The following is a 12,634-nucleotide window of genomic DNA, read 5'->3' as shown; positions in this document are numbered from 1 at the left end:
TAAAGTCAACATACATTCTTTAGTCTGGCATGCCACATCTTAAAAGCTTCACTTCTTCCTCTAAGAGATAGGGTAGTAGGCACATGTTGATCAATCCACTCCTCAATTTTTGCCAGCAGTGTAGCTATTTCATGTACGATTGGAGACTTTTCACAGTCAACTGAAAGTGGTTTTCCTTTAATTGTCTCATTGAGTGATGTGATAAACAAAAAATAGTCCTGCAATTAGAGAAGTGTCAAGTTTTATGAAGCAGATAATTATTAAATTAAAGTATAAGGAAAAAACAATATAGAGAATTTACAAGAATATTTTAAATTACCTTATAAATATGTAACTTATTCAGTTCTTCTCAGAATAGAAAGACTTGTTTATCAGTATAAAAAGGAAAGTTAACAGAAAATCATTAATTCCACAAAGGGAAAGATGGGATGACCATCATTTACCTATAGGAATTGTATCTCCCTGTCTATACAAGTTTAAATATTGTTTAAAAATATTCAGAGGCAGTTAGAATTGTATCAGTTTCGCATTTCATCACCTTCCGTTATACAACAACAGGCAGAAGCATCCACAGCCCACCACATGCAAGAGAAAAGCAGCTACTTTGGAAAAAAATGGTCTTCCTCTTACACTGCCAAGCTATTGTTCTTATCTACTGTTTTATTTATGTGACTTAACTGATGCCACAGGACACTAAAAGCAATATATGCACCAGAAAATTTAAAACTCTGTGTAAAACAAACTTCAGAAATAACTGGGATTTACATCTGTGTGTCAAAATATTCTGATATGAATATAATACAGGGAAACATTCCGCGTGGGAAAAATATATCTAAAAACAAAGATGATGTGACTTACCAAACGAAAGTGCTGGCATGTTGATAGACACACAAACAAACACAAACATACACACAAAATTCAAGCTTTCGCAACCAACGGTTGCTTCATCAGGAAAGAGGGATGGAGAGGGAAAGATGAAAGGATGTGGGTTTTAAGGGAGAGGGTAAGGAGTCATTCCAATCCCGGGAGCGGAAAGACTTACCTTAGGGGGAAAAAGGACAGGTATACACTTGCACACACACACATATCCATCCGCATATACACAGACACAAGCAGACATTTGTAAAGGCAAAGAGTTTGAGCCAAACTCTTTGCCAATGTCTTTTGTTGATGAAGGCCTTAACGGCTGAAAGCATAGTTGTGAGTCTTTTTGCTGTGCCTATCTGCAACTCAGCATCTCTGCTATATGGTGAGTAGCAACTTTCCTCTCATAATATTGAAAGTTATAAAGAAATACACTCCTGGAAATGGAAAAAAGAACACATTGACACCGGTGTGTCAGACCCACCATACTTGCTCCGGACACTGCGAGAGGGCTGTACAAGCAATGATCAAACGCACGGCACAGCGGACACACCAGGAACTGCGGTGTTGGCCGTCGAATGGCGCTAGCTGCGCAGCATTTGTGCACCGCCGCCGTCAGTGTCAGCCAGTTTGCCGTGGCATACGGAGCTCCATCGCAGCCTTTAACACTGGTAGCATGCCGCGACAGCGTGGACGTGAACCGTATGTGCAGTTGACGGACTTTGAGCGAGGGCGTATAGTGGGCATGCAGGAGGCCGGGTGGACGTACCGCCGAATTGCTCAACACGTGGGGCGTGAGGTCTCCACAGTACATCGATGTTGTCGCCAGTGGTCGGCGGAAGGTGCATGTGCCCATCGACCTGGGACCGGACCGCAGCGACGCACGGATGCACGCCAAGACCGTAGGATCCTACGCAGTGCCGTAGGGGACCGCACCGCCACTTCCCAGCAAATTAGGGACACTGTTGCTCCTGGGGTATCGGCGAGGACCATTCGCAACCGTCTCCATGAAGCTGGGCTACGGTCCCGCACACCGTTAGGCCGTCTTCCGCTCACGCCCCAACATCGTGCAGCCCGCCTCCAGTGGTGTCACGACAGGCGTGAATGGAGGGATGAATGGAGACGTGTCGTCTTCAGCGATGAGAGTCGCTTCTGCCTTGGTGCCAATGATGGTCGTATGCGTGTTTGGCGCCGTGCAGGTGAGCGCCACAATCAGGACTGCATACGACCGAGGCACACAGGGCCAACACCCGGCATCATGGTGTGGGGAGCGATCTCCTACACTGGCCGTACACCACTGGTGATCATCGAGGGGACACTGAATAGTGCACGGTACATCCAAACCGTCATCGAACCCATCGTTCTACCATTCCTAGACCGGCAAGGGAACTTGCTGTTCCAACAGGACAATGCACGTCCGCATGTATCCCGTGCCACCCAACGTGCTCTAGAAGGTGTAAGTCAACTACCCTGGCCAGCAAGATCTCCGGATCTGTCCCTCATTGAGCATGTTTGGGACTGGATGAAGCGTCGTCTCACGCGGTCTGCACGTCCAGCACGAACGCTGGTCCAACTGAGGCGCCAGGTGGAAATGGCATGGCAAGCCGTTCCACAGGACTACATCCAGCATCTCTAAGATCGTCTCCATGGGAGAATAGCAGCCTGCATTGCTGCGAAAGGTGGATATACACTGTACTAGTGCCGACATTGTGCATGCTCTGTTGCCTGTGTCTATGTGCCTGTGGTTCTGTCAGTGTGATCATGTGATGTATCTGACCCCAGGAATGTGTCAATAAAGTTTCCCCTTCCTGGGACAATGAATTCATGGTGTTCTTATTTCAATTTCCAGGAGTGTAGATGACATTGCAAAACATTAAATAAAGAAAAAAACTAAAAAACAAAGAAGATATAAAACAATACTGACAAAATATTCCAATATAAATGAAAATCAGTCAACACAGCTCAATTCCAGTGCCAATTACATTGAAAAATAAGAAAAACAGTTTAAAAAATGAGATGAAAAACAATACGAAGGAAAAAACTGTAGTTGCTAAATGAATGTTATGGTGAACAACAATGCAATGCCACATGAAATAATTAAATCAAAATGAACAGAACATGGTTGATGGTTTTCCCATCAACAGTGCCAAGATAACATTGGCTGTCACCGTTGATCCTGCACTTAGTCGGATCCTCTCTTTTGTGAAGCACAGTTGCTGAACATAACCCCAGGCCATGCCTTGGATCCCTTGTGTAATTACTTTTCCTTCCAGAACCTTCTTTCTGTGTTTGATGGGGTTCTTTTGTTAGCTATGGAAGACACTGCTCCCCAGGCTGTGATTCCCACTTCCTTACACTGTAATGTACTTCAACTTCTGCTTGTCTGTCATTGGGGGACCTCTTGCACAAATGCTTTGGCCTGCCAGCATGTGTATCAGCCAGGCACAGGTGGAGACATTATGCAGCTTCTCGCTACTTGCACTCACTGTGTTCAGCAACAGGTGGCCACCCCATATATCATTTTCCCCCTGTCTGATGCCGCTATGTCCATGGGAACATCTACATGTAGATTTTGCTGGGCCCTTCCTAAATCAGTATTGGTTCACTGTAGTGGATGCCTATTCCAAGTTTCCCTATGTGGTGCATTGTCAAACCATGTCTGTGGCAGCCACTATTTTGACCCTGTCTAAGATTTTTACAATTGAGGGACTTCCATACACCATGGTTACCAATAACAGCCCCCAAATTTGTTTCTACACAATTTGCATCTTTTTGTCAATCTAGTGGTATTCACCATTTCGCAACTCCCCCATTTCACCCTCACACTAATGGTGAGGCTGAATACAAACTCAGATGCGGAAGTATGTATCTGGCAGGGACACTGAAGCTGCTTAGGCCATTTTTTGAGTTCATACCATTTTAGTCCAGTGGGGGACAAGAACCAAGTGGAACTACTACAAAAGTGTTGACCACAGAACCTCCTTCACCTGCTGCATACAATGCTGCATCTGCTGGCATCACCAGTTCCATGACAGTTCCAGTCAGTTGCACCTGTCTGGATTAGTGGTTTTGACTGCCGGCCGAACTGGATTCCTACCATAATTGAGTATCACCAGGGCTGGTGCCAGTGCCTGTTCCATCAGTTTGACCAGCTGTGGCCACACATGGCAGGGTCTGCTCCGGAGAGCTCACCGCCTCTCCCATCCCCACAGGCATCAATACCTGTTCCTGTGTTGCACACATTCCAGTTAGCCCCGCAGCAGGGGTCACTGCCTGGTATATTGCTGTATGGGGTTCCTGCCTCTGCCTCCGATCCACAATTGTCATCGCCGGTGCCGCCCCCACTGCACCTGCTGCCTCTGTCTCTGGATGCTGTGTGGCTGTTGTCTACGACACACACACTGATGCTTCTGGTGTCAACTGCTGACCACAATGAGGACGTCACTCCGGAGATGTCATCCCTGGTCCTAACCTATGGCCTCTCAGCAGAGAGATGGCATGCCAACCTGCCCCCTCATCACTTCCGTCCCTACTTGCCAGTGCCTGCCAACCATATGTTGCGGCAGCTGCCATCATTGGGCAATGAAATGGATGTCGGCACCATCATTGGTGTTTCCCATGGTTCAGTGCCTTGAGAGATTTTCCCCCCACAATACTAGTGCTTATGTGGAACCATTGCTTCTTCAGTACCAGCACTTTTCCGGTACCAGTACTTATCTTCTGTACCATGCATTTTTTGTACCATGTATCTTTCAGTGCCTAGTGTTTTTATGTGCATATGTGGTTTTCCCACCATTAGAAGGGAGGAGTGGTGTACCTTCATTCATGAAGCATGAGATTTCAGAAATCATGAGTCTATGCAGTTCACAGGCCTGCTTGTAGACGCCACTTGGGTCAGCCCCCTGATGCTTTCTGGTGAGCTGCCAAAGAAAGAGTATTATTTAAGCAATCACAAATGAGTGGTCAGCCAGTTCTGTAACCTGTATTACTGCTGTCCAGTCAATGTTTTCAGTGCCACATGGAACCTGTACTTCATCGTATCTTATGTGTTGCTCTATAAAGTACTATGTTACATAAATTGTGTTTGTTCTTGCTATAGCAGTCTGACATGCTCACACAATACTAGGTGCAGAAACCTGGTTGAAACCCAAAACTGATAGCAGTGAAATATTTGGAAAAAGTTTAAGTGTAAAATGAAAAGATAAGAAAACAGGAAATGGGGGTGGTGTATTTGTCGCAGCAGACAAGAAACTCAAACCCACTGAGATAGAAATAGAAGCTGCAAGTGAGACTATTTGGGCAAAACTCAGTATCAGGGATGGGCATAAAATGATAACTGGATCCTTCTATCGCCCATCAGACTCATCTCCTGATGTAACCGAAAACTTTTGAGAAAACCTCAGTGCACTTGTATGTAAGTTCCCCAATCATACTGTATTCATTGGTGAAGACTTTAATCATCCAACAATTACATGGGAAAATTATGGTTTTGCTAGTGGTGGACATGACAAGACATCCTGTGAAACATTACTAAACACCTTCTCTATCTACTACTTATGTGTGTCATTTCCTAATCTAATTCCCTCAGCATCACCTGATTTAATTTTACTACATTCCATTATCCTCGTTTTGCTTTTGTTGATGTTCATCTTATATCTTCCTTTCAAGACACTGTCCATTTCGTTTAACTGCTCTTCCTAGAGGTTGAAAATCCACTTCAGTTGTAAATTTCTTTTTTTATCACGACCAGTTTCGGGCTCTCATAAGCCCATCCTCAAGTGTCACAACTGTGCTGTGGCACCCTCAGTGCTCACAGGTAGCACACGGCCCCTAGTACATGTCCGCTGCCACACTTTGGGGCCACAGCACAGTTGCGACACCTAAGGCTGGGCTTATGAGAGCCCAAAACCAGTCGTGATAATAAAATAAACTTACAACTGAAGTGAATTTTCAACCTCTAGTAACATGCACAGTTGTGGATGTTCTTCCAACAGGATTGTTTGTAACTGCTCTTCCACATCTCTGACAGAATTACAATGTCATCAGCAAACCTCAAAGTTTTTATTTCTTCTCCATGGATTTTATTTCCTACTCCAATTTCTTCTTTTCTTTCCTTTATTGCTTGCTCAATATACAGATTGAATAACATAAGCGATAGGCTACAACCCTGTCTCACTCCCTTCCCAACCACTGCTTCCCTTTCATGCTCCTTGCCTCTTATAACTACCATCTGGTTTCCATACAAATTGTAAATAGCCTTTTTCTCCCTGTATTTCACACCTGCCACCTTCAGAATTGAAAAGAGAGTATTCCACTTAACATTGCCAAAAGCTTTCTCTAAGTTTACAAATGCTAAAAATGTAGATTTGCCTTTCCTTAATCTATTTTCTAAGATAAGTCGTAGGGTCAGTATTGCCTCACGTGTTCCAACATTTCTACGGAATCCAAACTGATCTTCCCTGAGATCAGCTTATACCAGTTTTTCCATTTGCCTGTAAAGAATTCATGTTAGTATTTTGCAGCTATGACTTACTAAACTGATGGTTCAGTAATTTTCACACCTGTCAACACCTGCTTTCTTTGGGATTGGAATAATTATGTTCTTCTTGAAGTCTGAGGGAATTTCGCCTGTCTCATACATCTTGCTCACCAGATGGTAGACTTTTGTCAGGACTGGCTCTCCCAAGGCTGTCAGTAGTTCTAATGGAATGTTGGCTACTCCCGGGGCCTTGTTTCGACTTAGGTCTTTCAGTGCTCTGTCAAATCCTTCACACAGTATCAGATCTCCCATTTCATCTTCATCTATGTCCTCTTCCATAACCATAATATTGTCCTCAAGTACATCTCCCTTGTATAGAGCCTCTATATACTCCTTCCACCTTTCTGCTTTCCCTTCTTTGCTTAGAACTGGTTTTCCATCTGAGCTCTTCAGAGGAATATCATTTATGTTATACCTTTCTAAAATGTAAGTGTTCAAAGAAAATTTTTTCATCCAAAAATTTAGTTAGGTGCTAATGCTGAAGGTGATGGGTTGGAGGGAAGAAGAGGGGTACTAGCTAATACGTGACTGCACGTGGGGCTAATGTTCTCAGGCAGTATGGGAATCACTTATGTAGAGGAACTATTCCTCAAGTTTAAAAAAATAGTTGACCATACATTGGATAGATATGTACTCAGTAGAACAGTTCATAATGGGAGGGACCCTCCATGGTATGGAGTAACTGTACTGAACTTTCTAAAGAAAAACAGACTACTGCATAACAGACATAACGCAAAGCATAGAACTATAGATACAGAGATGCTAAACGAAATGCCTTTGGTTGTCAAGAGAGCAATGTGTGAACCCTTCAATGATTACTGTAGCAGAATATTGTCAAATGGTTTTTCAAAAACCTCAAAGAAATTCTTGCCTTATGTAAAGGCTGTTAGTGGCACCAAAGTTAGTGTCCAGTCACTTGTAAATGAGACACAGATTGAAATTGAAAGTAGCAAAGCTAAGGTTGAAATGCTCTACTTCATTTTCAAAAGTTCCCTTACAAAGGAAAACCCAGGAGAATTGCAATAATTTAATCCTCATATCACTGACTTGATGTTTGAAATAAGTGTTAGTGTCGGCAGTGTTGAGAACAGCTGAAATTGTTGAAGTTTAACAGAGCCCTAGGGCCCGATGGAATCTCTATGAGATTCTACAATAAATTTGTGGCTGGTTTAGTCCTGTTTTACCTATAGTCTATTGTAGAGCCCTTGAACAAAACCTGTGCCCAGTAGTTTGAAGTAAGCACAGGTCACACCTACACAACTTTAGAGAAAACCTCAGTTCAGTTGTACATAATTTTCCCCAATAATAGCGTAATCATTGGTGGAGACTTTAATTGTCCAACAATCAATTGGGAAAAATACAGCTTTGTTAGTTGTGGATGTGGTAAGACAATCAGTGAAACATTACTAGATGCCTTCTCTGAAAACTATCTATCACAGATAGTCCAAAACCCATTGATGATGGAAATATATAGAATCTAATGGCAACAAATAGAACTGACCTCTTTGAGGATTCCACACTGAAACTAGTATCAGTGATCATGGCACAGTTGTGGCAACAATGATCACCAAAGTACTAAGGGCAACTGAAATAAGCAGAAAGATGGATATTTTCAGTAAACTGGATAAAACATCAGTAGTGCCATATCTCAATGAGAAACTTGAAACTTTCATCACAGGGCAGGAGCATGCAGAGTAACTATGGACCAAGTTTAAAAGAATAGTTGAACATTTACTGTATAGATATGTAGTTACACAACAGTCATTTGTTGTCATTTGGAGAGAGAAGTTTGATCATGGGTCATGCTTAACGGGCGTGCGCACATGACTGCTGAGGCTAGCTCAGCCAGGCAGCAGGTGAGAGTGGGATGGAAGGCAGCAATGAGGGAATGGGCAGTGGCAGATTGCTCCACATGGACCTGTCAGTTCTAAACAGCTGGCAGTTACATGATGCCACGTGGATTTATCCCATTCCAGTACATGGCTCTAAGACAATGCTTTATTCACATTTGCATTGATTACACGCAAAAATGTTTTTCCAATCATTAGAAACACTTAGCTCCTTCAGAACCCAATAGTACACTGCTGTTAGAAGAGGGTCAACTTCTTTTGGATACTCTATGTAGAATTGTACTAGTGCCCTGTCTTTTCCAGCAGTATTTCCTCTGCTGAGTGATTCCAGTTTCTTTTCTATCTCTTCATTGCTTAGTTTGATATTTGTCATTCATGTAACAATTTAAGGGAGGAATTACAGTGTTATCTTCTGCTGTGAAACAATTATGGAAAAAGACATTTAGTATTTTCCATTCCATCCTCTGCCTCAATGCCATTATGGTCACAGTGTCTGGACAGATGACATCGATCTGGTTACTGCTTTAGCACAAGACCAAAAGTTTTAGGTTTTTCTATCAAGTTGGTAGATTCTATTTTATTTCAAATTCATTGAATACTTCAAGCATTGCCCCCCTTATACTAATTTTGTTTTTATTTAGTTTCTGTTTGTCTGTGCGGCTTTGCTACATTTAATTTGCAGTGAATCTCTCTTTGCTTTCATAGCAGCTTTCTAATACAGCTGTCAAACCAAAGCAGGCATTTTCCATCACTCACAATTTTGCTTGGCACTTGCATGTCTGCAGTGTTTTGCAATGCACTTGAACTTTGTCCACTGCTGGTCGACAATGTCAGTGCTGCATGTGGAATTTTTATGTTGAATTCTCGGGTAATCTGAAATCTGTTTCTTTCTGCTCTTGCTGAACAGAAAGATTTTCCTGTTTTCTTTGTATTCCTATTTACAGCCAAATACTGTGATTCTGTAATGGGTTTATGATCACCAATTCTGTGTGCTATGCTAACTGCATCAAAAAGTTCAGATCTGTTGCTCATTAGCAGGTTTAAGATGTTTTCTTTTTGAGTATGTTCTCTGATAAACTGTCAAGGTAATTTTTGGATAAGGCAGTCAGAACAATTTCGCACTGTTCCCTGTCCCTACAGCCAATCTTAATGCCTTCAGTCTCCCAGTACATAGCTGGTAAGTTGCAGTCTCCATGTAAAACTATAACACGACCAAGAAACTTATATGAAATATTCTCCAATTTCCCATAGCCTACATCATAAAAGAAGGTTATATACCTGGAAGAATCCTGGAGATACTAAAAGGTATCAGATAGATTATATAATGGTAAGACAGAGATTTAGGAACCAGGTTTTAAATTGTAAGACATTTCCAGGGGCAGATGTGGATTCTGACCACAATCTATTGGTTATGAACTGCAGATTGAAAATGAAGAAACTGCAAAAAGGTGGGAATTTAAGGAGATGGGACCTGGATAAACTGAAAGAACCAGAGGTTGTAGAGAGTTTCAGGGAGAGCATAAGGGAACAATTAACAGGAATGGGGGAAAGAAATACAGTAGAAGAAGAATGATTTGCTCTGAGGGATGAAGTAGTGAAGGCAGCAGACAATCAAGTAGGTAAAACGACGAGGGCTAAGAGAAATCCTTGGGTAACAGAAGAAATATTGAATTTAATTGATGAAAGGAGAAAATATAAAAATGCAGTAAATGAAGCAGGCAAAAAAGAATACAAACGTCTCAAAAATGAGATTGACAGGAAGTGCAAAATGGCTAAGCAGGGATGGCTAGAGGACAAATGTAAGGATGTAGAGGCTTGTCTCACTAGGTGTAAGATAGATACTGCCTACAGGAAAATTAAAGAGACCTTTGGAGAGAAGAGAACCACTTGTATGAATATCAAGAGCTCAGATGGCAACCCAGTTCTAAGCAAAGAAGGGAAGGCAGAAAGGTGGAAGGAGTATATAGAGGGTTTATACAAGGGCGATGTACTTGAGGACAATATTATGGAAATGGAAGAGGATGTAGATGAAGATGAAATGGGAGATATGATACTGTGTGAAGAGTTTGACAGAACACTGAAAGATCTGAGTTGAAACAAGGCCCCGGGAGTAGATAACATTCCATTAGAAGTACTGACGGCCTTGGAAGAGCCAGTCCTGACAAAACTCTACCATCTGGTGAGCAAGATGTATGAGACAGGCGAAATACCCTCAGACTTCAAGAAGAATATAATAATTCCAATCCCAAAGAAAGCAGGTGTTGACAGATGTGAAAATTACCGAACTATCAGTTTAATAAGTCACATCTGCAAAATACTAACGCGAATTCTTTACAGACGAATGGAAAAACTGGTAGAAGCGGACCTCGGGGAAGATCAGTTTGGATTCCGTAGAAATGTTGGAACACGTGAGGCAATACTAACCTTACGACTTATCTTAGAAGAAAGATTAAGAAAAGGCAAACCTACGTTTCTAGCATTTGTAGACTTAGAGAAAGCTTTTGACAATGTTAACTGGAATACTCTCTTTCAAATTCTGAAGGTGGCAGGGGTAAAATACAGGGAGCGAAAGGCTATTTACAATTTGTACAGAAACCAGATGGCAGTTATAAGATTCGAGGGGCATGAAAGGGAAGCAGTGGTTGGGAAAGGAGTGAGACAGGGTTGTAGCCTCTCCCCGATGTTATTCAATCTGTATATTGAGCAAGCAGTGAAGGAAACAAAAGAAAAATTCGGAGTAGGTATTAAAATTCATGGAGAAGAAGTAAAAACTTTGAGGTTCGCCGATGACATTGTAATTCTGTCAGAGACAGCAAAGGACTTGGAAGAGCAGTTGAACGGAATGGACAGTGTCTTGAAAGGAGGATATAAGATGAACATCAACATAGTCAAATTAAGTCGGGTGATGCTGAGGGAATTAGATTAGGAAATGAGACACTTAAAGTAGTAAAGGAGTTTTGCTATTTAGGGAGTAAAATAACTGATGATGGTCGAAGTAGAGAGGATATAAAATGTAGACTGGCAATGGCAAGGAAATCGTTTCTGAAGAAGAGAAATTTGTTAACATCGAGTATAGACTTAAGTGTCAGGAATTCATTTCTGAAAGTATTTGTGTGGAGTGTAGCCATGTATGGAAGTGAAACATGGACAATAACTAGTTTGGACAAGAAGAGAATAGAAGCTTTCGAAATGTGGTGCTACAGAAGAATGCTGAAGATAAGGTGGGTAGATCACATAACTAATGAGGAGGTATTGAATAGGATTGGGGAGAAGAGAAGTTTGTGGCACAACTTGACTAGAAGAAGGGATCGGTTGGTAGGACATGTTTTGAGTCATCAAGGGATCACAAATTTAGCATTGGAGGGCACCGTGGAGGGTAAAAATCGTAGAGGGAGACCAAGAGATGAATACACTAAGCAGATTCAGAAGGATGTAGGTTGCAGTAGGTACTGGGAGATGAAGAAGCTAGCACAGGATAGAGTAGCATGGAGAGCTGCATCAAACCAGTCTCAGGACTGAAGACCACAACAACAACAACATCATTCTAAATTGACTCATGTGATTAATCACAAATAGCTTTGAATGAAAATAATCAAAGTGTGCTAGCAATCCTGTCTACAGGTCAACACTGCGGGAGAGACTTCTAAGTGCTAAGCATGAAAAACTGATCTTTTGGTTAACTACACTGGTGCCACCTCAATGAATTATCCCTGTGGATGCCTATGCACTTCACATTTGGAGCCTTATTCAGTGTATACTCATTGAGCTTTACTTCTGTTATCTGTGAGTCATTTTGTTTGTATTTGTTTTAAATTGCATAGAATGAGCGTTTGTAAAATTAAGGGTTAAGTTGTTACCTGTTGTAAGTTGTTACCAGTTGTAAGTCTGGTACATTATTCTCCAGATTGTGTCTGGAATGAATATGTTTGGACTGTTTACCAATTGCATCATCAGCAAACCTTTTTTGGAAAGTCCTCCAATGTTCCACTTTCTCAAAACGTTCTTACTACTGCATATTTCAGCGTTCAACAAAATACATCTAAATTCATTGACTGGTTACAAAATGTAACTCAAGACCAAGCCACACCACCAAAAAATTTTAGTAATTTTCATTAAAATACCACCTTAACCAGGACAGTAGTGCATTTCAGTGACCTAATGAATTATGTGATTTCATTTCCAACTGTTCTGGCAAAACATGTCTTCTGGAGGGTTATTCAGTGTCTAGTTTAATTCCAATTGATCTGCTTACAGTGGTCATCTTTTTGTCCTTGTGTTTTCTTGGCCGTTAGAAGACTGAGTTTTAGGCCCAATTATTTGAATTAATATCATCTTTGTTCCAGCTATTGTCATCTGGGAGTTGAGTATCATTTACCTTACT

General features: G+C 41.8%; 1 protein-coding gene across 1 annotated transcript in view; it reads right to left on the bottom strand.

Moving 5' to 3' along the window:
- Positions 1-12,634, bottom strand: part of LOC126262617 (serine/threonine-protein phosphatase 2A activator-like) — a 215,460-nt gene that overhangs the window by 193,041 nt on the left and 9,785 nt on the right. Inside the window, exon 3 of the mRNA XM_049959373.1 lies at positions 15-218. Coding sequence (XP_049815330.1) covers positions 15-218 — 204 coding nt within the window. The remainder of the gene's footprint in view (positions 1-14; positions 219-12,634) is intronic.

This window comes from Schistocerca nitens, chromosome 6, assembly GCF_023898315.1.
Source record: "Schistocerca nitens isolate TAMUIC-IGC-003100 chromosome 6, iqSchNite1.1, whole genome shotgun sequence".
Classification (NCBI taxonomy): Eukaryota; Metazoa; Arthropoda; class Insecta; order Orthoptera; family Acrididae; genus Schistocerca; species Schistocerca nitens.
This window is presented reverse-complemented; position numbering and strand designations above follow the sequence as displayed.